This window comes from Pezoporus flaviventris, unplaced genomic scaffold (assembly GCF_033815535.1).
Source record: "Pezoporus flaviventris isolate CSIRO_AGI_PZ_B2104156 unplaced genomic scaffold, CSIRO_AGI_Pfla_v1 ptg000040l, whole genome shotgun sequence".
Taxonomy (NCBI): Eukaryota; Metazoa; Chordata; class Aves; order Psittaciformes; family Psittacidae; genus Pezoporus; species Pezoporus flaviventris.
Window position 1 is genome coordinate 5,222,030 of NW_026892588.1, and position 26,924 is coordinate 5,248,953.

The following is a 26,924-nucleotide window of genomic DNA, read 5'->3' on the forward strand; positions in this document are numbered from 1 at the left end:
GCGTGTGCGGTGTGGGTCTCTAAAGACAGGACAGAAGCAGGACCAAGGCACCTCACACATGTAGGATAAAGCACTTGATGCCAGAAAGTCATCATTTTTTATTTATCTTTTTAATCTCCTATTCTCCTAAATCACATTTATTTTGTGACTAATCCATCAGAATATCTACTTCTTAAAGCATACTAGACTACCAAGAGGTTAAGCCTCTATGTTTTGTCATATTAAAACTTTCACTGCAACAGGTTGGAAGCAGCCCCTGAAGAAACCAATGATAGTTTAAATCAGAGGAGAGGTTCATACAGCATTCAGGAAGCTCCCAACTGGGCCCATGCACAACATGGAAAGGTTACTTAGAATTCATATGTCATGATGAGAATTACTGCTATCCTGTGTGTCGTTTCACCAATCTGAGAAAGTTACTGACAGCAGAGGTGGTTGTTATGGGGACAGCAGTCTGTCAAAGAGAAGAGGGTATGTGACAAAGAGAACAACCAGTTATGAAGAACTTGCTGTCATACCGACAGGCACTTCAGGCACCAGACAGAAGAGGAGGTGCTTTCACATGCAGCCTTCCAAACACACAGGGCATTTTTGGGCTTGTAAAGCATACTGTCCCAGAATCATAATCTCAGGGAGAAGAAACGGGATCCTGGAGGCAGACCAGGGCTCTAGCAGTTACAACATACAATTTTTTGGATTCAATACAAACAGGTCAGCTAAGCGTATTATTTTAGACTTAATTGTGATCAATGGGCCACTGTTGGTTTCAGGCTTTTTAAAACAAAGGCTCCTTCTTTCCTCCCTGCAGGGCTCCTAAAAGGAAAAAAAAACCTAAGCTAAGCAAAGCAAAGCAAAATGGAGACATAAAATGAGAAAGGGAACAGACCAGCATTGTACTTCATTTGTTCTCGATGATCCAAAACATGGATGTTTCCGCTCAGTGTAGAATCACACTGTGCAATCCCATTCTGCTCTTGAATGCACGTTTTGCTGCTTCCTTGGGCTTGTCTTCTTCTTTTTGTAAATTCTTCAGGGCAGTACAGGGATAAGAGAACAATCAGTGATTTCTCTGAGCACACACAGCAGCATGGCTATTGTGAAATACAGCTCTTCTGTAGTTCGGTACCATAAGTACCCATACCCTCTCCTTCTCTTTCCAAGTGCTGTGTTTTCTGCTACTCTTTCATTTAAAACATTGTCTAAAACCTGAAGAAATTCTGTTCACATGACTCTCAATTGCTGCTAACAGTGGTTAGCAACCAGCTACTAGCAACTGCGGAGGCCTAACACTAACAAATCCTGTGTATTTCATTGCATTAGAGGTGATTTATCTCATTGACAGTAAGGGGGAAAGGGGATCTTCTGGCCTTTGATGAAATCTCTCTGTTCCTTAACTCTGTTTAGAGCAGCAGTCATTGCCATAATATTTACATCTATAGGAACACACCTCTCCAACAGCACATCTCTCCAGTGCCATTAAAACAGCAATCACAGCAGTGGCATATATAATTTTTAACATACATCTCCACCGACACTTGATGTTTTCAGAACATAGCTTTCTTTGTGTTTTAGGGTGATGGAGAGTGGGGCAGGAACATGAAAACTGCATGGATTCTTTCTAGAACATGAATTCTAATTCCTTTTGTTTCTTCTTAGATATTAACACAGAAGCAGATCATTCCATCTGAGCCTCACAGAAGAACCATGGTAACCATCCAGAGCCATGCTGATTTCAGTGGGCTCTTATGTCTGTCATCCCAGCATAAATCAGAGCTGTCATATGGGATTTCCAAATCTGAAATATTATGGCCTTTGGATGTATATATATTGTACAACACAAATAAAAAAATGCCCTAAAATTCAGCAGGAGGGAGTGGAAACATCCTAATGCAGAAACATACTTATCACGTTATCCTTTCCTACAGGGAAAAAAAGCCAAAACAAAACAAACCAACCACCACTCCCCAACAACACTGAGAATACAGATTGAGTCAGTCAAACTTGACAAACTTCTTTGTCTAGCTCCTTTACAGGAAAGACCAGAAGCTTTCAGATGTGCCACAGCACAGACTTGCTGGAGATTGTGTGCTGCTATGGCCCTGCTGGAGCCCCATCAGCATCCGACAAGCAGCAGTGGGCTCTTGCTGGACAGAGTAATTGCTGTAACTTTTGGGTCACCGTGGAACACAGAAGTGAGAGTAGCAGAACCCATTTCAGGCTTTGGTCTGGGTTTTGGCACGATTTCTAACTGCCATTTGATTGGGAATAGAGAGAGAATTTGGTTGGGAATAGAAAGAGAATATCAGCTCAGTATTACACAGCCTTAGAGGGAAAAGGATCTTTGCAGAGCAATTTATTGGTAATTGGCACATTATCAGTGAAGTGTCTCACTTTTCTTGCATGCAAACACTTATGAGCAATTACACTTATTGCTTTTTAGCTTTACAACTTATTTTTACTTTACATTCCTTGGAGGCTAGCTCCAGTGATGATGTGATCTTGGAGGGAAGTGCTGCTGGGGGTGTGTAGGGCTGTTTGCCTCCATAGTGAGCGAGTCAGAGCTGTGCAGGTGCCCTGCACAAAGACTGAACTAGACTTACTGCTCATTGCCCTTCCACTGTCAGTCAGCTCACTGATGTCCTGGAGCACTTCCTCTAGCTGCCTGTTACCTGCCCATTTGCTTCCATGTTAGAGATGCCTCTGCCAAACCCCTGCCTGACCTTCACTGTCCTTAAAAAGCCAAACAAGATGTATAACACAAACATACATATCCATTGCCAATATTTTTCAACCCTTCGGTACAGGTGCTTATGTACCAGAAAGGGCATAAACCCAGAAACTGTGTTTAAGTAGAGTTTATGCAGATGCCCTCTCTCATGCAGACAGAGTAGCTGAAATAGCAACATGCTGTTCACAGCAAGGGTCTATTCACACTGTTTTCCTAGAAAGTTTGGCCAGTGCACATACATTTGAAACACTTTTTAGATAGAAGCAGCATGTCTGAGAAACTGTGAGGTTCCAAGATAAAAACCCATGAAGATAAATAACACTTGCAGCACACGGCAGCAGTTTATCTCAGAGTATAGAGTCATGTTCATGCCCCTTGAAAATAAAAGTCACCATTAACTAGGATACTGTTACTGTGCTGAAAACAAGAAGGTCCAACCAGAGCCGTGAAAAAGCATGCCATCTTCTAGGGAAAAAATAACTAACTGGGTGACTTACTTCATACAGCTCAAGTGGCTGAGGACTTCTAAGGCCAAAGATCTTGGTCTCTAGTCCTCCTTGTGACTATGGTTTGTATAGACAAATCCATGGGGTTGATACAGAAAGAGAGGCCTGAAAAGGAGAGCCCCAGATGGGAGAGGATATACTCCAGGCAATCCCTTCAGAAACAGAACACTCATCCCTGCTGTAGGAGCAGAAAAATACACACAGCAGGCTGCCACATCCACTCTGTACATGTGGCCACCTCTCTCTGTACAGTTAGTGGGACATAGCAGAACGCTTGTTAATGCTTTCCTAGGGAAAAGGGTAGAAGAGGGCACATTTTCTTTTGCTCCAGTAAGCTTTATAAGAGTTTAGGATGTGAGCTTCATATGGTAACTGCTTAGAAAGGTAGGAATTCTGCCCTGTACTTCTCTGCTCCATCTTCAAAGCTACTGGGAACTCACACAGAATTCAAGTGAAAAGGGGGCGGGGGGGGGGATAAAGTTGAGGGTGTATTTATTTGCATTTGCAGGCCACTTTCTGAGCCTTTTCTCTTGGGCTTTAGTCTTGAACTTTTGCGTGTGACTCTGAGCAATGCTTTTTCTAATTTTTAACGTACTGTTATTTAAAGCTCAGGTTTCCATGCTCTCGAGTCAGACTGCAGAGGTGTAGAGCAAACACTGCTGTAAGTTGTGTGATAGAATCACCAGAATGTCAACATATGGTTTGACATAACATTTCACTTTTTTTTTTTACTATGTTTCCAAAGTAGTTCATTCCAGGAACAAATTCCACATGGCCCAATACATCCTGCCATGAGAGTGCCCTGCATTTTCCCCCTTACATTGTGGTATGCTGGTAAATATTACATCTGCAGAAGGCATTTTCCCATAGTGCAAGAAGGGAAAATTGCCATCTGATGTTGCTGGGACTGTGATGTAGTGTGTACACCATGGCACACAGTCAAACTTCCATGCAACAGTTTATTTCCAGGTTACTGACATTTTATACGGGAACCACTGCATAGTTTTGTGAAGGAACATATGCAGAATCCTTTAAATTGTATAAGAGAAGAAAATAGCTACATTCCCTTTCTCAGTCTGCATGCCTGCTACTTCCCATGCACTTCAAGGGGTTCAGAAGTCTCAGCAAACACTTTAGGATTCCAGACTCATCAAACCTGCACATGATGCATGTTTCTGGATCAGGTTTGTGCATGCAGTGTGTGCTTTGTACAATCTGAAAACATAATGCTGGAATTAATGCTTCTCTGTGCTTTCCATTTGTTGTGTTTTGAATTAATCCTCAATGAGGAGCTTCACATCCAGACATTCTGGTTTCTGTGAAGCATGTGATAATTACACACACTGTTAGCTCAGTAATTGCACTGTTAAGCCTGCTTTAGAGCCTTGGTCTGGAGTCAGGGGTAGGCTTATGCACTGCAAAAGGTGAGTGTCACAGAGAGACAAGTAGCTTGGCATTGGAGATCTCGCAGCCCTCCAGCTCTGCCCTGGGAAGCTCACTCCAGGGTCTGAAAAGTGACTTCTTGCCCTGGTAACTGCCTGCTCTGCTCCTCTGCCTTACCAGGAGAAAGCTGCTTCTGCTGAGCCCAATGCAGCTCACCCAGAAGATGACAGAAAGCATCTGCTCAGTATCAGCTTTTGCCTCCTCCTCCTCCTTTTCCATTACACTTGTTACTCCAGGTCTCACGTTCTGGCATGAAAGTGGAGATGCTCTCCACATCTTGAGCACATTCATCAGTGTGAGGATCGCAGTGTCTGTCAACATCTCCTCTGCTATACTTGAAAGCACTTTGAAACCCGCACTGGCTGCCTCTCAAAAATCCCACTGAAACACAGATTCACTCAATTCCGTGCTCCGGGGTCATGCACCTCCTGGGCACGCACTTCCAACACACCTCATTGCCTGTGGTCCCAATCCAGGAGCACTTTAAGTGCAGATAACCTCATTTTACCACAACTACAGATCTTAGAGATGCACAACACAGGTTTTCTGCACAAGGTGAACAATTCCCTCCCTTTTAAGTGCGTTTTAAAATCTCATTCTTTCATCCAGTTCATGTGCAGCCACACAAATACCTGAATCAGGGCAGAAATGAGCATTGGGGCATGATGGGGACTTTGAAGGCAGCTTTTCTCACCTATTTTTGCTACCAAGGGACACATAACCTCAGCTTCTGCCAGGTTAATGGATTCACCCTCTGCACTGCTGAGACTCCCCTGCACAAAGCCCAGGAGTATCTGGGGTAGCTACAGGAGTGAGATGCGAAGATTTGTATTCTTCCCTTCTAAGTGATATATGTTTGGCATTCTGGGACAGAAAGGTCAGAATCGGGATTCAAACACAACAAATTCATACATTTTCCCTTTTCTGCCAACATTTACCACCCAGCTCAGTCACTCCAGCCTTGGACACTGGCAAACTGGCTTTGTTACAGACTCTAATCCAGATCTTCCCTGTGGCTGAGATACATCTCCCTTCCCTTTTCTCTCTCTTCTCCCAATTACATCTCCAGCAGCTACAGAGAGCTACAGCATGAGGGATATGTGCTTATGTATTTTAATATGAGAGGCAAAAACCAAATGCAAACACACATCTGGCATAACGTTAGGCCCAGATACACAGGGCCAGTTTCTGAGTGCGAGGATTAGCACTCCAGAAAGCCACTGGTCTGCCTTGCCTCCTGCCACATTCCTGCATGCAAAACACTGGGGTTTGGAAATGGATATGCCATAGATAAAGCCTGAACCTGGCTCTAGCTTTCTCCTTGTATTATGTAGAGTGAATTTCTCCTACGCTGTGCTTGCTCAGAGGAATTCAGATGCGGAGCCAAAGGGTGCTCCACAACCGCTCCAGAACAGCATGATTCATCAGATGGCATTTGCAAGGGGCCATCCCAGTGCCTGTCCCCTGGAAAAACCCTGGCTACACCAGAACTCCCTCTGGGTCCCACTCAGGTGGGTCTTCCTAGCAGACACTCATACACTTATGTTGTCTTTTCAGCGTATGACTGCAAATAATTCCAATTTACTCACCTAGAACAGGCTTTCAGGGCTACAGACAAAAATAAAATGGTTTCCATGTTATTTCTGGAAGCTGATGTATTTCCCCCCCCCCCCCCTTTCTCCTTTGCTTTGGGCAACACCTCCCCTTCGCATAATTTCATTAAGATGTATGAACTCTCCAAGACACATACCAGTAAAAGGAGAAGGAAAGCAGCAATCACAGAAAAACCTACCAAAATACCACTTTCCATCCAATTTAAGCAAGAAAAAAAACAGGGCAAAATTCCTCAGCACTGGAAGCATAGGGAATCAGAGCAACCTACCAGCAAGTGAAAGTGGGGTTCTGTGTGTGCAGAGCACATTAGGAAAGGTACTGCTATAGACACTTGAAACAGAGGGTCTCAACACCCCTCGCTGATATCTGTCACTGCCAGTCAGGCGGGCCAAAGCCAAGGCTGCACTGGAACATCACGCTGTGCTGAGATCGTACCCTCCTTTGGCACATACATCACCTCAAGTGAAAAGGTCAGAGATCCTCACGTATTTAAAACATAAAAACCAGAGTGCTAGTAAACAGGATGTGGGGTTTGAATCAAGTTTCACAGCTGCTCAGTCTGTGTTCACCTGAGGATCTGAGGAAGGCTAGGGAAAAGGAAAATGATAGCTGTTGAAAATGAGTCCCATAGGCCTTTAGGGCCCGATTTCTTCAGCAAGTTAAACAGATCTGTAAACTGACCACAACCAAGGTAACATCCCATCTGCCCAGTCTCCCATCCAGCCTAGCAAGGGCTGCACTACAGAAACTGTCTATCGACCTTCACTTATTTCCTTCCTCAGACAACACACAAGCTATCCATTTAAAGCCACTTCCCAGCTGCTCCCAGTCACAAGAAAGCAAAGCTATATATCAGCAACCATGAATACAGCTCTGTCAATTTTAGCTCTCTGCTTAAATCAATACTCTGGCCATCTAACTGATGCACAGGGAATGAAAATTAAATTGATGGTCTTGGATCTTTTTCCAGCAGGCTACTGTGTGCTTCTCAGTGCCACTAGAACGAACGTCACCACCTGGGTCTCCTCTAGGAGAGCTTCAGCAAAGCACTCAGAGCAGATACAAGGACTGACCTACCTCCTCAGCCTTACACCCTCTCCCTGTCTACTGCTGGATCCGGGCACACTCACTGCTACTCCTTGGCTGAACCAAATGGACAGAGACAGAAGCAACATAAAGCTTGGGAATATTTATCCACAAGCATGTTCCTTTGCTGTTACTCATGTCCTTGTATACCTTAATCCCCAAATGGCACTTGAAGAGCCACATTCTACACTGGATTTGTATCTGCTCTTGTGTATGCCTCAGACAGTGAAAATAAAGGCAGTTTCACTTGCAGGAGTCTGAAGCTATGCTGTTGCCCCAGTAAACATCCCATACACACAGTCCTTCACTGCTAAAGAGAACAGCACCAAAGTGAAATGTCACAGATACTTCTTCTGATCTTAAGAGCTTGTAAAGGGATATTCCTAGAGGAGCTGAAGAGCTGGATTGTGCAACCCTCACAGCTCTGAGCACCTACATGCACAAGCAGCCCATTGAGAAGCTCTGGCATGGAAATGTTCCCACAAGTCTGTGGTTTCAGTAAACTACCAAGTTAATGAAGATGGCAGCATCTCCAAAACAGCCCTGAGCTTTAGAGGGTGCCTTTTTCTGCTAAAGTTAGCATAAACTGACAGTAAACTGATTTCAGGAAGAAAACAGTCCCCACATACTTATAGGATGCTACAGTAGAGTGATTCCTCCAAGGGAGCGGAAGTTTTGCACCAGATTTTGTTAGGGAGGAAGGATTTAGCCAGACATCTTACAGTTTCAAACTGGCAGCACTTCACCCCCAGTGATTCATTTCAGCAGCTCCAGGACAGGCTGTAGTTTCTTACAGGGAAATAACTGGGATTCAGAAACATAGAAAAGACCGCTCTGAATGCCGTATGCCTGTTAATGCAACAGTGATGTTGTAGAGCTCTGTCAGCCTGACTGTGACAAAGAAGCTTCTGCTAGGAAAAAAACACTCAAACCGCAAGCCCAGGGAAGAGAAAGACTGCAGAGATTGTTGTCAACCTTTCAGCAGGTTGAAACCAGAGCTGCTAAGCACAATGGCTTGAGTGTTCTGCTTTCAAAGGAGGCATCTAGAAAAAACAAGCTTCGAATCACTCTGGATGTGAAGCCAAACGAATCAAAACTAACCTTTCCTTCTGGTAACAGAAAGAAGCCCATGAAGAGGGGTCAGGGCAGAAAGAGATCAACTCTACCCCAGCTAGTGAGCAAGCTCGGAGATGTATCCCAGCTTTTTGGAGGATGTTTCACTGGAGTTCATATAACTTTATATAACCCTTTATATGAGAGAGCTTTGAAAGCTGAGCCTTGCAGAGGCACAACAGCCCTGCGAACAGTCAGCACGTTCAACTGCAGGATTTCTTTGCTCTTTGTGATGTGTTAGGACCAGTTCCAGCCTCCTCCTAATCATCACATTCATCTCACAAGCTGTGCCTGACTGCAGTGTTAGGAATAGATTTCCTCTAACCCAGCCTTTGACAGCTGTTTAGCCACTGCCTTTGCGCATGAACTCACAGAAGGGAACAAGACCCACATCTCCAAATGTGGCGACTGCAGGAGAGAGCAAGAGCTGCTCTACTTAAGCTAGAAACACCTTTGCAAAGCTCCAAAGAGCTCCAAAATGCTCATCTCGCTCTGCCCCAAAAGGCAGCACAACCCCAGCACGCAGGCAGTGGAGGAGCACCATCTGTGTGTCCTTTTGCACCAGGGCTCTGGAGACACAAGATCAGCAAAAGCAAGGCAGAGGAGGACAGAGGAGATATCTATCACAGAATCTATCCAGCAGCCTGTAATAAAGCTGTCTCGATGGAGGACTTGCAGCTGTGCCCGTAGCTAGCTGCTACGCTCCGGGCTCCAGGGCAGGAGCAGATGCTGCTGTTGCAGTGCATCCCAAGGGGAGGAAGGAGGCCTGCACAGCACACAGCAGCCCTTCGCTCTCCACCAGGCCATTCTGTGGGAGAGCCTCCCATTTTGACAGCAGAGGAGGTGCTGCAGATCATAGGAAAAGCAGGGCAAAAGGCAGGGCCATGCCATGGCAGAGGTGGTTTCCATGTATTCAGTAATGCGCCCGGGAGCTCTCTCCCGTGAACTTCCTTTGCGTCCTCTTGAGACCATGAAATCTCATTGCATCCCCAAGATCCTGTACTGAGGAGTTCCACTGCACATCCCAGTCCCTCCTGGCCACCCTTGGCCTGCTCCACTCTCATACACCAAGGAGCAGTAACTTAGTAACAGAGGCCAGTTAGCTGCTATGTGCAGCAAGGTAAGAAGAGGAAAACCAGCATCTACACACCCTGTCCCATATCACATAGGACTGCCATAGGTTTTAAAATGCCCAAGTCCAGTCTGCATCTGTTCATCCTTTAAGCTTCTTTGAACTAAACTCTTGCACAGAGCTAATCATACTGCCAACGTTTTGCTAATAATAGCAGCAGCTTTCAGGCTTTCACAGCCTCACCAAACTGGATCTCCGAGGTCTCCTCCAAGCCAGCCCTTTTGCAGCCTGGTGAGGAGGAAGCAGCAGACTGTAAAGCTGAAACGCTCATTTTGGGACATTGCGAGTCCCACCCAGGCTGTTCACTGGTGTTTCACACCTCACATCATCTGCTGCCAAGCTCCTCTGGGGAAGTCCGCAATTAAAAGCACCATAATGAATGCTAAAAGCATTTAATTAAATGAGTATATTCAGAGTTAAACATGTTGCTAGGGCTGATCAGTGCAAGCACAAAGATAAACAAAGCCCTACAGGCACAAGGACTTTGTCTATGTGCACTTAACCTTTCACAGTGGATGTAACTCCCACAGAGACATCCATTCGGATCCTACCTGCTCTGCCCAGGGAGAGGAGGTCAAGCTTACCTGACTGCCTGGTGGGGAGGAGCAAGGCAGGTTTCCAACCATGGTGCAGCACCGCTGTCTACACGATCATTTTGCAGTCTTTTAACTACTTCAGAAAAGTGATTTAATTAAGGCCTCTTAAGTGCATTTCTAGTTCCAAACTGCAGCCTGGCAGCTCTGCTGGTCCTAAACTGGAAGCCGAATGGTCCGCAAGAGAGGATGTGCTAAGGCTCCTTATGTGGTGCCAGTGCGGACTCCTGGAGCTGACCTGTCCAGCAAGGATGTCACAGGATCACTGTGGTTCCAGACCACCAGCACCCAGGGAGAACACCCACGCCCTGAGTGAAGGCTGATGTTTGCAGTGAGGGGGGTACACACTCAGCCATAAACAGCTCTGAAGGTTTGAGGAACTTTCCCAAGTACTAAGAGTATTAATTCACCTACACTAGTGCTGCTTACAGGGACACTGCCACCTCGCACCCGTTTAACACACCCCATTTTAAAGCCCATCTACTTCACTAGATTTTAGTATGAAGGTAGCTAGAAACATATCTCATCCTCCTGGGTCAGATCACGCTGGCATTCTATTAGGTCTCAAATACACATCAACACCAACAGCGACCAACTTACAACCCACATGGCCTTTGCCTTTTGTTAAGCATGCTTCCCAGTTTTAAAGGTTAATACTTGAGGTCCTGAGAGGCACCTGTTTCCTGCTCTATTGTCCATTACAGCCCTCCAGACCTGGTTGTATACTTGGAGCCTCCACTTGCCCAGCATTTCACATCCATAGGACATCCTTGCAGCTACCCTGCAGCATGGGAAGAAGCCCATGGTAAAACTCTCATGATAACAGCCCAGAGGGCTGGAGACCAACCACTGCCTTCAGATACATCCCCTGGACCTCAGAGATGCTGAACACAACCAAGGGCAGCAGTCGCCTGCCCTTGCAACTCAGAGCAGAGGCACCCTGAGCCCGGCTCCCACATGCCATTATAGACACCACTAATGCTACCAAACTTGAGAGGATTGAGAGCAACAGGAGCTACAAACCAAACACACCCAAACACCACACGATGAAAAGCTGACAGAAGGGGTTTAACCTAGGGCAGAGAAAAAATACAGGGGCCATGAAGAAGCACTCACTGCAGAGGGGGATGTGACAATCATCAGGTGCCCTCTGCATCCTTTACAAACAGGGCAAGAAACACATAGCCCCATTCCCACCAAAGATAGGGGAGGCTGTAAAGACACTGGAAACTGCAATTTAAGGATGCTGTGGAAACCCTCTCCTCAGAGGACAGCAGGAAGCATGCAGTTCCCCCAGGCTTTGAGAGCTGGAGGTGAACCAGTCCCAGCACCACTTCCATGTGGCTGCCCTGGGATGGGATGCCAAGAGCCAGGATGGAGCATCAGCCTCCACTGGGCTAGCACCTGCCGCCCAGAGAAGGGAGAATCCCATCACAAGGGGAAGCTGCAGCCCCAAGATTAGACTCTGACCCTGATAGTGCCTGGGGTTTCCCTGCAGAGCTCTGTCAAGCACACAGCCAGGACAGGGGCAGCCCCGGGTATGTCCGTGCTGGGATAAGGGGTAACGGTTCTGCAGGGACCAGCTTATCACAGATATTTGCATGGGAGCAGGAGGAGAGCACATACATAGCAGGCACACAGGCACGCTGAGGCCTATCTGAGATGGGGACAGCAGCATAAAAATAAGTAAGAGTCACAGGGTGCTCCAAGGGGTTGAGCTTGGCTCTAGGCAGGAGCAGCTGTAACTCGCACTCCACATTCTAAGCCATCTTTCTATAACTTCTGACATTTCAACCTGGGGACGGGGGCTCCACCTCCTCTTAGAACCCTCCCTTCCCCCCCCCCCCCCCATATTCTGCATTTACTCCCATTATCATGCTCCCCATCTTTCAGACATACTGCTTGGCAATAGGTCACATTCAACCATGCCCCCTTTATTTTGTAGCTATGTAACCTTATGCGGCATCTCCCATAGGCAGTGCCTCAGGAGGGGCAAGATAAATCCAGCCACTCCAGCAGATGGGGGCCTCCATGGGGTGCTGGCAGCAGGAGCCAGGCCTTCTCCCACCCCACCTCTGCTCTCTGGGGCAAACCAGGAACACTGTAGGATGGTGTTAGGGAAAAGGTCTTAAAATCTGCTTTTACAATCACCTGAAGCACCAAAACTACCCAGAACCTGTTGGCAGAACAGCAACGCGTTCACGCATTTGCTCCTAATGGTCTGGGCAACCCAGTCCCAACTCAAGACAGTGTTGTTTATGGGCACAGCGTGTTCATTTTATGGGAACAGACCTGCTCAGTGCTGGAAGACATCCTGCAAGCCACGATGGTGTTAATTTAGAAGATGGCATTCTTCCCAAACAGCCATTATTAAACCAATAACCCCACATTACCTCCAGCATCAAGGGGCAACGTGCTGTTGGAGGCAAGACAGAACAAAGGTCCTAGTGGTAGTAATTGCAAAAGGGCTTAGGGGCTGTTCTCTTCAGGGAAGGCAGAGAGATGCAGCCTGGCCACACTCCAGTGCATGTGGTTTGAAAGCTCCTCACTGAAGTTGTATTGTGTTGATGTGCAGTGCTGAAGAGCTGCCGCTTTTGCACCCATGCGTGGCTGAGTTTCAGGCACTGTTTTCAGCATCTCTGCCAGAAACATGCCATCTCTCATGACTTTTATAGTGGAATGGGTTGCGTGTTTGTAATCAGCTCGGAAAATCTGCTTCTGAGCTTAATTCTAAAGCTTCATCTTTGCTACAGAAACAACTGCATTCAGCAACGCAGCTTTCCCCCCCTTCAGCAGCACAGGGAATGATTTGCTGACCTGGGAAACTGGTCTCAGCATAAGCCCTCAGGGCTTTGCAACATCAGTGTTGGATGCGTTTGGTTTAAGTGCTGAACACATTGTACAAGCACAAGTGGAGCGCCTGAACTGGGAACTCTTCTCTAGTGCTAAAATGGGCAGTCATTAGGAGAACCCTGTCAATTCAGCAGTAGTTCATGCAACAATTCCATCAGTTCACAGCTGGAGGCAAGGGGCTGATGCCAAGATTAAAGACACTGAGAATGTCTCAATTCTTTCAGTTCTGATAACCTTTAGGATCACCTTGCATGTTCCTACAGCTAACTTGCTTGAAAAGCTTTCATTTAAATACCTTCACAAAATGGCTTCCTGAACCCACCGACCACCTAGGCTTTGCAAGGGCAAGGATGTCAACCACCAGCCTAAGATGAGACAGAGCAGCCCCATGGTTGTGAACGGCCATCACTAGATAATGCAGCTTTTTGCCTGTCTGTAACCAAACTGATGCTAGGTCTCCCTTAGAGCTCTTTTCAAAGGAATCCAAACCTGAGACTGCCCAAGCTGCTTGGGACACAATGCATCCACACAGAAGTCTGTCTCCATCTGTACTTTTGCAAGCAAATAGATTAATACCTTTCTAGTCATTTGACTTGGCCTAAATAGAGCATCAGCAGCTGCTGTTTGACTAAGATTCCAGCTGCACACATTGATAGGGCTCTGCCATGCAGCTAATGATGAGACTGCCTCTGTGCCTCTTGGATTTTTCTAGGACACTTCAATTCTACAGGCTTTGTGTTTTTCACAGTCATTCACACAATAAAGAATCCCCAGCTTAGAGACAGGAAATGTGTATCTTAAATGTCCTTTCCCCCTGTTCTCACCTTTAGCACCTCACATCCCACAGACCCGACAGCGGCCTCATTTTTCACGTGGAAGGGTTACACTCGGGACTGTCAACTTCCTGCACAACTCCCTGTCTGGAGAACTGAGAAGTCTGAAAACCAAAGTCTGCTCCTGCAAGAAATCAGATTGATGGTCAACACCACAGCTACAGGAGCACCTCATCTGCTTAACACAACTCTGAAGTAAAGGAAACACAGTCCAGCCCCTTGCCTTCACATGGCCGTACACCACTGATCTCTGTGCACATCCATAGAAGCAGAATATATAGAACAGCTATTTCTGTAAGTTTTTGATTAAAAATACAGGCCACAAAGCAGATCCCCTGTAACCAGACAAGATACACCAGTGTCTGGGCATCCCCCTTTGCTATGAGAGGGCAGCTCAGAGCTTCCAAGCTATTTATTTAGCAGCAGAGAGCCTTTCATGAGTGTCAGCATCCTCCCTCACACCAAGAGGCCTGATGCCTGCTCAGGACAGGCACAGCACCACAGGAAGCATCTTCCAAAAGGACAATCTATTGGAAAACTAAGGGATCTTCACAGAAATGCGTTGCAGTGGCAGGAGCGAACAGAATGGGCAATTTCCTACTTCCTCTCATTTTGAATGAGTAGAGACATTTTTCTTCCAGGGCCATACATATATTCTGCTAAACTCCATTAGCCAAATTAAAACAGTGTCAGGTCATTTAGATTACGTACATGGAAGAGAATAAACACCCTATCCTGAAGTATTATAATGAGAAACCACACCTACAGGATTTACTATGAGCAGCAACTCATACCTCTTCCTTCTTAGATCATAGTTCTTAGCATAAGATACTTGAAATCAGAGATTTTACTACGTAAACACGCTTTTTCCCCATTAAAAAAATAGATTAGAGGATGATATAAACATCTTATTTATTAAATCACATAAGAAATGCAAAATATATTTCACATGCCTTACATGGAAAGGAGATGAACTTCCAAAACTTTAAAGCAAGACTGTGTCAGTTGACACACAGCAAATGGGAACATTATGAACAGTCACAACAAGGAGGAAGGACTAGTGGGAGGCAGCATGGGGATGATGGGCAGTTCCTCCCCATGCTGAGAAAGCTTTCCTGAAAACAAGAATGGAGTTTATGCTGAGGAAGCATCACAAGCCTGGAATTAACTTTAACACATACTTTTTTGGAGGAAGTTGTCTAGAGAAGAACAATTGGCTAATAACTAGTTGGAACAGCAGTGTAAATCATGCGCACCATACTTCCATGAAGTTGAGATGGGCTTAGGTTTGAACATCAGTAGGAGAATGTGAAAACACCAAAGCTGGATCAATGCACAGCCACATTCTGTGAGACTCCACTATCAAAATAACGGGAAAAGGATGAAAAATAAAACTATTTTTGTAAATATCTTAATTACTTTCTCATTCTCCAACTCTTCCTCCCTCTACACACAATTCTTGGAAGCTGAAATGACACTCAACAGCAAATACAAAGCGTACACCACTAGTATGTTCCACAGGTTTTCTAAAGGGTCAATAGTCCAGCAATTTTAAAGTGATCTATGTGCAAAAAATAAACACATGAAAGAGGGTCTTAATAAAAGGGAAAGAAAAGAGTCCACTGCAGCCTCAACTTCTGCTTGAAACACAGACTCTGAGGATCACTTAGCAGTGAATTTCCCAGTGGATCAGTAACTTCAAGTATGCTGCCAAACCCATGACTTGGTATTACAGGACTGTCAACATCTCAGGTTTACTACCTGCTGGCAAGTGGAAAACAGGCTGTATCCCCAAAAGAAGTGAGAAAACCACTCTTCATAAATGAGTCTTCTGATCTACACAAACATACAGTGCAGGTATGTATCCATTCATACATAGAGACTGCTACCTACAGCTTAGAACAGTCATCCCAGCATGACTAACAGTAAATGATTAACAACAAGCCTCATAAGAGCAGTATTTGAACTGCTCCTGACTGCTCAATGCCCCCAGGCCTAAACTATCCCCTCATTAATAGCGGTGTAAGTCAGGGCAGCTCTGGCAATAGTACAGTAGAAATCACTGTGCATGAGGATTTCTGTGTGAGAACAGCCCCTTGAATTACAGACTAGTTCAGTCCTGACCGCACCACAATAGGGAATTGTGTTTAAACCATGAGTAATCATGTAATCATCTCCCAGCATAGTACTTCTTTTCTGCACGCATGGAATGTAAATGGGCAAGATTTACAACTGATGATTTTGCAGATTTAATGGATTATATTTCTTTAATGGTTCTGGCAATGCAAACTCAGTTACAAACCAAAAACACACCACCACCAAAGAAAACAGCCAAAAAGAAATCCCACGCTCACTGCTGTCTGCTTTTTCCTTTATTTGATGACTTATGTGGCACACAGTTAGGCTTTTCTAACAGTACTTGAGTGTTCAAAACCATCAAACTACTTGGGATGGCGTGGGGGGAAAGGTGTTCCTATGGCGGTGGTCCTATGGTTGAAGTTCAGGTGTGGGAGACAAACCACAATAGGTGGTAAAGCTAAATCACATTTGGGTAAATCACAACTCTTATGCCTCTGTCATCAGTCTAGGAAATGCAGCAGACATCCCAGTTCCTAAGCAAGGCTTGTGAAACAACAATCATCAACTCATAAAATGCCTTGAGTTGAAAACTCAGAAGAGGAGCAAACCATAAGCAGTAAAGTGGTGTCTGATGGCTTTCAAGTCGCCTTGCAAACCAGTTCAAATACGAAAACTACCCCCAACTTGGAAGCCAAGTGGCAGTGTTTCTCCCTTTTACCACCTACTGATGGTGTGGCAGAGGAGCCTTATGGAAACTGAGGGAGAGACCAGTGGCAGGAATGTGACCAGTCTTTGCCAGTGTGAAGTACCAGACACTGGACCACAGCAGAAATCTTACCCAATAACATGAGGTGTTGAGGATGAAGAAGGCAAACACACTTGGCCTGATGCAAGCCACATACCTTAATGCAGGTAAATGGTGGTTCTGATGCAGTTCAAAGCACAGCCAAGCTGGCAAGCTGGTTTCACTGGAGGATGGCTAAACACTAACAATACACATCAACATGTGTTTTGAGTGCTGTTAGGACCATACTGTATACATTTATCATTGTGTTTCCCCCCCCCCCCCCAATAATGCACTAAAGTAAATCCAGACCTTAAGGAACAACTTGCATAGTAAGAAAAGGTCATCAATTTAATCATTTACTTTAAGCAGGCAAGCAAATTTGTAAACATTCAAAAGCGGCAGCATCCATGTTACAAACAATTTAAGGGGAGAGAAAAAAAAAAAAAGGAATTGAGATTATTCAGGTTCATTATCCTCTCCAAAATCTTGGAAATAATCTTTCTAAACACTGCAAACATTGAACACTTGGTTACACCTCTTCTAACCCTGCTAGAGCAGTCCTGCCTCCGCATGGTCTCGCAATCGCCATACTGTTTAGCATATGCCATTTAGAAGTCAGCTACCAGAGAGCACTTCACCTCCACCTAGATCCCATTAGCAAAGGGAATGCTTGTGTCTTGGTTCAACACCTCTTTAACTTCTGAGGGCAGCGCATCAAAGAGGTGATCCTCCACCATGAGCCCGCTTTTCCTGAGAAGCTGACACTGCCCCAGTGTGGCTGGCAAGCGGTCCAAGCAGTTTCCCTTCAGTTCCAGGTGAGTCAGCTGCAGCAGTTGACTTATTTTATCTGGGATTGAGGTAATGCAGTTCTGTCCCAGACTCAAAGTCCTCAACTTAACACATTTAAACAACTGTTTTGGCAAAACATCGACTTTGTTGCCCGTGATGTGGAAATGCTGCAGGTTTTGAAGCAACCCTATTTCCACTGGAATTGACGCGATGGAGTTGTAGCTCACGTCTAAACACCTTAGTTTCTGTAAACTGAACACTGCAGCTGATAAGGATTCGAGTTTGTTATTGGAGAGATAAAGAGACTCCAAATTCTTTATGTGGGTAATGGAGGAAGGAATGTTGACTATTTTGTTGTGCCACAGCTTTAAGCAAGTCAATCTTTTTAAGTGCTGGAAACTGATGATTTCTTCAATTGTGCGTATGCTGTTTGACTTTAAATCCAGTTCCTGTAAGTTAGAGAGGCTGAAGATGGCGTGGGGAATTCTCTCCAGTTCACAGTTCTGCAGTTCCAACTCCGCGACATTAGTCATTTTCTTAAGGCTATTGAGTACCACAAGCTTAGTGCCGTCATTATGAATGACTAGCTTTGTCAGATGTGGGGCCACATCTGTGATGTTGGGGGGGATTTTGGTCAGATTGCTCTTCACATGGAGAATCTTCAGGTGCCTCAACTCTCTGAGGGATTCGAGCCCTATCATTTTATTGTTTTCAGAGTTCAAGTTGCCTATCAAGTACAACTCCCGGAGGTTTTTGAGCAGGTACACCCACGCAGGAATCTCTGCAACATCTGTGAACTTCACATGAAGGCATCTCAAGTGGTCCCGCAGGAAGCTGAATGCAGTCTGCTCAACCTTGGCAGGGCAGTGGCACAGGTGAAGCTCCTGGAGATTTGTCATCTGGGAGATTTTCGCTGGGATTTTAGCTTCAGGAATCAGCTCCAGTTTCAATACATCCAGATCTGTCAGGTCAAACACGGCATCGGGGACCCCAGACAGCATGAAGAGGTGCAACTCCTGCTTGTCCTGGGCATTGCGGGAAACATGTTGCCGCAGCTTCTCAAAAGTCCACTCATGGTTTAAACTGATTTCCCGTAGCTTGTTTTCACTTACCTCTGACAGAAAGACACCGAAGCGCTTGGAATACAACTGGTCGTACTGATCTACCATGTGCAAGAGAAATGCAAAGTCGTTCTTGACATCGGGAATGTCACTGAAGCTACTCTCTTCTCTGACCTTCTCAAAGGAATATTCTTTCAAAGGTATTCGGAACAGCCAGAAAAGGGTGTAGAGGCAGATAAAGCCATAGACACAAATGAGGGAAATATAGCTGATGAGCAGCTTCTTCAACATGTAAGCCATGTTGTGTGTGCACTCAAACTGGGTGTAACCAATCAGGTGTTCCACCTTTGGGTTGCAGATGTGTTCAAAGCTGATGGTGTTGACAAAGTTTGCAGTATAGCAGAGAATAAATATGAACTTGACAGTCTTGATGACAGTCTGGCCAACGTACAGCTTGTAAATCAGATCACTGTCCTCCACGTGAGCTCGGAACTTACGCACTTTTTCAAACAGTGCTTTGGCTTGCTCTCCGTCTTTCTTATCTAAGATAGTGACACTGGGAACCTCAATCATTGGCTTGTCAGCTGAAAACTTGAAGCCAGACTTAGTTATCATGGGAGTGCTGGCACTTGGGCTTCCTTCATCACTGCTAGTGGAAACATACTTGGGTAGGGATTGGGCACCAGTTAACCGCTGTTTGTTCTCCTCCGAGTCCTCACATGCTGTTTCAGACAAGGCTTTGGTAGTCCAAGGGGACTCAAAGCATTTCCCTAATATAGACACAAAATGCTCAATTTTTGAGCAAGTCTTGGGATATTTGAACCAAAAATTGCTACTGACTATTAAAATGATAGTATGGATGAGAACAAGATAGGGAAAATACTTAGAATACCAAGGAAGAGCCAAATGATAGCACATCTGGTTAATAAATACATATTGCTGAAAATCCAAATTGGTTTTACGGCCTGAGGAATCTTTCTGTTCCTTTTTCAGCTCCTGGCCTGATTCAGTGGGTTGATACTGAGAAGAGGTAGCTCTGCTCAGAAGTACATCAGGTGTTACAGTAGGGGCACTTCCAAAAGAAACCGTTCCCATTGATGTTACTTCTCCTTGACCAGTGGTTGTTTCAACAGTGGTGAAGTCAGCCTTCCCTGACGTGCTGGGTTGTGGCTTTGTATTTACAGTAGACTGCAGAACTGGCAAGCAGACCACCTGGTCTTTGGTCAGCTGCATGGTTCCAGCAAAAATGGCAACCATTAACATGACAACAGCTAGATAATCCATAAATACATCCCACCATGGTTTCAGGATCCGGTAAGTTGGCTGGATGTCATTGAGTGATGCAACTTCCGCAAGGGTGAACATTCCTACAAGAGAACAGAGACAAAAAATCAGGATGGTTGACTGGTGAGCAGGTTATTTCACCATGGAATAACAATCACACCATGACACACAGACCCTCAGAAGGTTCCCACTTCTTGCTACTGAGCATCCACATTGCTTACCAGATTGATTAGCTCCTTTCCCTTCAGTACCACTGCACAAGTCTTGCAGCTACTCCAAGAATATTTGGCATAACTTTTAATGTGGAAGTTTTACAGTGAGAAACAGTTATCAATTCATTGGGCCTGTATCAATTTTTCCCTGTTTAATTAAGAAATAATCCTTCCTTAGAAAAATCCATCCCAGCCAACCAATAAGAAAACCTCCCACAACTTTCTAGTAACATAATGGAGGAAAACTGATACAGTACTACTAAAAGAACTCTTTTTTTTCAGGTTACCATCACTACCTGGTGATTACAGGAAGCTGGTTAGTCCAGTTAACACAGGAGCAGGCTGCAAGGGTTTCACTTTAAGTTAATGCACTATAATTCCCTTGAAGTTAATTCACTTTAAGCATGAACTGTGAGACAAAGTGGCAAAGCAATCATGTGACAATCCAGACCTCTCCACAGTTTTAAACAGCTTCATTTGCTTCTTGTTTTGACAAAATCTAGAGGATTCAACTTATCAATGTTTTAAAAAAGCAGCTTCCTGTGCAAGCAGGATGTGGTAAAATCATCATTTAGCTGCTGAACTTGTGACCCAAATTTGCCATTTCTAAAGTAAAATATGCAGCTTGTGTGTATACACAGAGAGGGGAGGAGACAGGATGTACATGATCACACAAAGCCTGACTCCCTTTGGCTGGGAGAAAGCCAGCTTAGCAGAGCACAAGGAGATCAAAGCAGGCTGTATAAAGATGCATCAGATCCATGCAGCATACCAACTGGTACAGACCAGCAACTGGTACAAACCCCGAAGGACAGTGTCGCAGGCAAGGAACACACAACATGACAGATTATTTCTAGCCTATTTTCTCTGAAGATATCAGACATTTCTACATGCAGAACTCAAGTATCAGCCACTGCCTCTATGGTCAAAGGCACACATCAGCCTCTCTCCTGCCCTGCAGCAGCTCCCATGGTGTTGGTGTGCAGGAAAGGCCAGCAGTCACTGCTGGAGAGCCTAGCATGGAGTTCAGGATGAATGCATCTCCTCCACCACAGGGATGAATCCAGCCCTGTCTTCCCAAATGCCCCCAGCAGCTTTCACTGGGAGGATACTGCATACCCAGTCCAGGCTTTGGGAAAGACAACCAGAGGCAGAGGGTTTACCTCACTGCAGCACTCATCCCAACCGGTACTTTGGGCAGAGTTGCCAAAATGTGAAAGTTCAGGCTCAGTTCCTCAGAGAATGGGCAGAAGGAACTTCCATCTTTCTCTGTTTTCCAGGGAATGTCAACCTCTCCTCCCTCATCAGTAACACAAGCTGTCAGGGTCTTACAGCATTCCCAGCTCCACACGAGCAGCCTCCTACCAGCATGGTTTCCAAGCCTTTCCCCACACACCAGCCCAGGGCTGTAGTGGCTACAGGAGATGCTGAAGGACACAGAGCAGTAACACCCCACAGCTACCAGAGCTACACAGTGCTTTACTCCAAGTTAGCTACAAACTCCCATGTTCTTTACTGTGTCCCAGTGCTTACCTAGACTGAGTCACAGCATGACTGCTTGCCCTAGAATTAACATTTAAATAACATCCATGTGAAGAAGAATAGCATTAGTCATTTGTACTAATGTGAACAGACAGATCCCTCCTTACTCCTAAGGCACAACTGCCACCAGCCCAGGGCAGGAGAACCACACAACCGGATGATCTTAAGGTCCTTTCCAACCCAAACCATTCTATGATTCTATAACAGCAGCAGAGGTGGAAGTTTTTCCTGCATGGAGGGGAAGGAGGAATAAAATCACTGCTGTGACAAAGATGGGTAACTGCTACTGCTCGTTCCTCTGCAGCCAGCCTTTTCCTCAACTTTGTACTAGCTGATCAGACGAGAAGTTACTTCACCGTGGTTCAGGGCACAACCTGCAGAATTCCTTTACAGTCTGAAGGTGATGGTGCCTTTTAGCTTCTGTCACAAGAACACATGGATAAAGCACCGAAACCCAAGCGTGGCAGATGTGGCTATTCTAAGCGACTGAAATAGTGGAAAAGAAATGAGAGAGCACAAAGTGGTTCCAGGTAGAGACTTAGAAATATCAATAGAAAATCTAAAGCTAAAAATCACCTCTATGAGACCTCTTGTTTTTTACAGACACAGAATGATTTCAAAGAGGTTAGGAGGCACAACAGAGCCCATGTAATCCTCTTTGTGGGAGCTGTAGGCAGGGTGGTGTAACAGGAGCTTTACACGGAGAAGTACCACATTCAATGCTCTAAATATGTCTTTTCTTTCAAGTTACTGATACTCACAGAAGAGCTGCTGTTTTGGCAGAGATTAGCAGTTACAAAACACAAAAACCCCTCTGTGGTATTACTAACACTGCGTCTCATAAAACAGAGGCAGACTCTTTTTTCTAGCTAGTGAAAATCAATTCCAGGAGCTGAAAACAGGTTTCTGTCCTCACGTGCCTAAAACATTTAAATGATCCGAGTCTTAAGAAACAGAGGGAAAGAACGTAAGCCTACACACAACATAAGACATTCTGAGTGACAGGCTGCAAATAAATGTGGTATTTTGTGTCTTAAATCCATCACTACATGTACTGGCATTTGATTTTACTAAATTAATAATCATAGAAGTTAACTTACTTTGGTTTTGCCAGCACTTAGAAATCAAACCATTAAGGATTACTCCAAACAACAGTAGTGTAGTGGGTTTGGGTTTTCTTTATTCCAGGTTAAATTTAAGCTATTTAAAGGAAAAGGAATAAAAAGAAAAATAGACAAAATAAAAAGAATTATTTCTTCTGGTGAAAACATACATTTTCAGCCCTTTTCAGGGCTTACAGTGCACTGAAAGGACCTTGATGAGGCTCACTAGAACATGGGGTTTTGACACACTGAGATCTAAACTAGCAAATTGTGGTTCTTGAAGAAAAGTGAGTTTTAATTCCCAATATGGAATTTCAGGACAGTGTCCTTTCTAAACCAGCATATTTTAGTTTAGTTTTAATAAGCACAGATTTTAATTCAAGCCTATTGCAGTATGATCTTTTGGGCTTTCCCCCCCAAAACCCTTTGTCTCCAGTTCTGTAACTTGGATGATGCTCTAGGGTAACATTAACCTCTCCCAGCTCCATCCATTACTTCCAGCAGTCTACTGGGTGCAGTCTGTCTTCTGGAGGAAAGAAGCAGATAATTCTTTAACCTAGACAAATAAACTGCTCTAAGCACAACTGCTTCTTTCTTAGATTTTAAGTAGAAAAACTTGACATTCTGAAAGCAGCCTACTACTACTACCTCCCTTTTCACTGCTTTTTGATATGGAGCTGTAAGAACTAAAACCACTTTATTTCGCACTTGTGTAAGTTACAGTGAAAACAGAATCTAAGAACTGACATTGACAATATAACTGTTCTAAGTTACAGCCCCACATTAAAACATCAAGGGTTAACAACCAATTTCAGAAGTCATACTTAGCCAAATGTAATCCTCTCATTAGTCTAAAAGAAAAGCTATAACAGCAAGAGCTCAGAATGTGATTAACCTAGTGTATTCTCCTGACATATTTCAGGCTGCAAATGCTGAGATACAGAGTGGACATACTGGGGTTATTTCCTAAGAAACTATCTTAAATACAGAAGTTAGAGGAAAAGGAAGCAGCAGATTGGTATGTCACTAATGTTTATTTACATCCCACTTCTTCCTGTACTTACTGATAAAACATGTCTGCCCGGGTAGCTCACTGGCCCCTCCTGTTTTAAAAGCATATTTCAACTTAAAGCAAATCCAAAGTTAGAACAAACAAATAAAACCGGAACTGTAGCACATGAACCTCTCATTTCACTTGCAGGTTCCCAAGACTCGGAACAAGCCCACTTTGTTTCAGGAAACAAAAAGATTCTTGAATCAGCCCTGTCACCACAACTGGTCAAGAATTTCCTAATAATAGAGAAAACATTTCTAGTTGAAAAAGTGTTGCCATGAACAAAATGGTTTTCTCCCTTCCCACAGGAAAGTAAGGAGAAAAGAAGTTTTCCCATAACTAAAAGGCTTTGCTAACTTGCTTTTGATCAAGTGACCATAGGTTTATTTCCACTGTACAGTTTACTCTCTTCTTTCCACCAACCATTTCTACTTCCTTTGTTTGTCTACTTCTGCACCATCCCTATTAAGGCAGGCAATTAGACCTTAATGTGATAAGAATGGATTATGAGATTCCTCTTAGCCAGGATGTTGCAAACATCAATTGTTCACAGACAATCTGCAAAGATCAAAGAGATGGCACCATCCCTTTTTCTTTCTTCCCCACAGAACCACATGTAAGGAACCCCAGAGCCCTTGTGAAATAATGCATAAAGACATTCAGAGAAGAGCCTCCGAATGGATTTATGCATTCTGAGCACACAGACATATTCGTTGCCTGCATTGGTCATTCAGTTTCTGAGATCAAGTTTAAGACAAACTGAAGGTGGCTTAACCAGGATACCAGTAGGCTTCGGGATCTAGTAACAGAGGGAAATTGTCCCTGCTAATATAGCTGGAAACATTACCATTATGCCTAGCCCAGTTTGCAGCTCTTATTGTGTTGGCTGAGGCACTGCCCCTGGATAGTTGTCAAGTAGCAGCAGCTCAGGCACCACCAAGAGCCTGAAAAGCTGAGGAAACATTCCACAGTTACACACAACATAGGTATAGTGTTGCTCTACTATATGAAATGTTTTGCTGCTTCTTCAGCACCAGAAGGTACTGCAGAACATTAACTACCACCAGAACACAAGGACTATGTGTACTAAGTATGGCTTACGGTATCGGATACTTCCTGATTAGTGGTTTTTTTCTAGGAAGATCCAAACCATATTCAACATAAGGACCTGCATGACAATTCCCACTCACTGTTTCTTCCCTGAACGTCTGACTGACCAAATCTACCAGTCTTAGACCAATCTGTAAGATCTGAGTTGGTCTGATTTTGCCTGGCTCCCCCTTGACTGACCAAATTGTTATTTGTTTAGCCTATTTGATATTCCAGGCTAAGCAAATTCCTATGGGATGGAATATTTATCTGCATGATTTGACATAAAATTAATTGTGTGTCACCCTGAAGGGAGTATTCTAGAGATGGTGTAAGTGAGTGTAATGGATAAGTGAAACTAAACAAGGAGAAAGCAACAAATGCCACGCTGAAAGGAGATTTCCTATAGAGAAAAACATTTCAAATGAGGAACAACAGTTCCACAATAGCTTTTCATTTTATCTAAATATCATTATATAAATGTATATGGAAAACTATGAAGCTATTATTTGATATCACACTTAAGTGATTAAGGAGGGTCCTTTAACACCACTCACATATTCATTATTCAGGAAACAAAACCAAACACCAAACGAAAACAAAAACCCCCCAAACTAGAACCCCCACAACTAACGCATCTCCCCAGTTCATCCATCCCACTGCCCAAATGCACAGCTATAATTCTGGACCCCCCTTAAAGGGAATATATAATCTCTGATAGAGACTGTAAATAAATTCCCCGACTAAGGGATCACCATCTGGATGAACAACATTAATCTGACTGACAGTAATTAGGTAAACAAAAAAGTATTAAGATCTGATTTCTCACAGACTGCATACAGAAATATTAGGCTTCTGTAAGTTAGAGAAGAAAACATGAATCTTGATTTCTATGATCAATGCCAGATTAGAATCCAGTTACAAAAATTCAATCTATTTTTGTTATTATTATTATTTTGTTTTCAAAAATCCTGCCCTTCCAAGCTGGGCTTTTCCAGGTTGTGTAACAAACACTCTAACCTGCTTTGGGATGCTGCTATTTAAGTATTTACACTGATTCTTCCTTGTTTACCGTATCTTTGAAGGTCTAGTGCTATCTGCCACTCCTACACAGATGGTTTTGTAATCGATGTGATGTGTAAAAAGCAGCGTTAGTGACTATAATTTCCCTAACAATAAACTCCAAACTATATCTCATTCTTGCCCTGCTGTAAGTGACCAGAGTGGTCTGATTAAAGATGACTTTCAAAACAGGAGCCCAATGTTGTACTGACCAGCTCCCCAAAGCACTCAAAGAGTACCACCACCATTAACTCAGTGTTCACTGCATGAGAGTTCTGAGCCTGCAGAGCACAGAAAATGAGCAACTGCAGTACTGCTGAGCCAGGCTCTTACAAGAGGGCTGCTTTGACCAAAAGTACAAGCTTCAGGTTTTATTCACATTTATTCCCAGGCACTCAGCATCTTTCAGAATATAACTTGTCAGCCTTTGACCTTGAAAACCTCAAAGAGATCCTGCTCTGAATGTTCAGCAGTGCTGCTCCATGCTCACTTCACACAAGTTGGTAGCACTGGCGATTATAAACAGCATGAGAGAAGAGATGGGAGAGGGAAACAAGAGTGGAGAGTGGTCCTTCAGCATCTCTCTGCGTGGGTCTCTGAAGAGCTCAGTATTATAAAACTGTGTGTTACAGTTCACCACATGTGATTTTATAGTTATAAAACATGCCATGTAGCAAGGCAACATGCAAGAAAGCAGGAGAGATGACTAATGAGGCCAGATCTCAGCAGGGGAGATGTCGTGGTTTAAACCCAGTCAGGAGAATACCGAACTTATGTTTGTAAGAGTCCATGAATGCCCAGGCATCTGACTGGCAATTTCTCTGGTGAAGAACATGAGTCTTGCACAGCACAGCTGCCTGAACAGAAGCCCTACAGCAGAGTACCATGGACCTTGCAGATGAAGGCAAAGAACATGCCTTGGTCTGCCCTGGCACATGCGCTCCAAACCTTACACTGCCGT

At 44.4% G+C, this 26,924-nt stretch overlaps 2 protein-coding genes across 7 annotated transcripts in view; both read right to left on the minus strand.

The window, feature by feature from the left end:
* Positions 1-17,045: 17,045 nt before the first annotated feature.
* LRRC8D (leucine rich repeat containing 8 VRAC subunit D) overlaps positions 17,046-26,924 on the minus strand; it is a 47,800-nt gene continuing 37,921 nt past the window's right edge. For all 6 annotated transcript variants that reach the window (XM_061465552.1, XM_061465550.1, XM_061465553.1 and 3 more), the window contains one exon: positions 17,046-19,984. In XM_061465552.1, the coding sequence (XP_061321536.1) occupies positions 17,412-19,982 (2,571 nt within the window). In that variant the 5' untranslated portion in view covers positions 19,983-19,984 and the 3' untranslated portion in view covers positions 17,046-17,411. The remainder of the gene's footprint in view (positions 19,985-26,924) is intronic.
* The window catches only part of F13B (coagulation factor XIII B chain), a 323,209-nt gene continuing 318,711 nt past the window's right edge, over positions 22,427-26,924 (minus strand). The window contains exon 19 of the mRNA XM_061465357.1: positions 22,427-22,473. Coding sequence (XP_061321341.1) covers positions 22,442-22,473 — 32 coding nt within the window. The 3' untranslated portion in view covers positions 22,427-22,441. The remainder of the gene's footprint in view (positions 22,474-26,924) is intronic.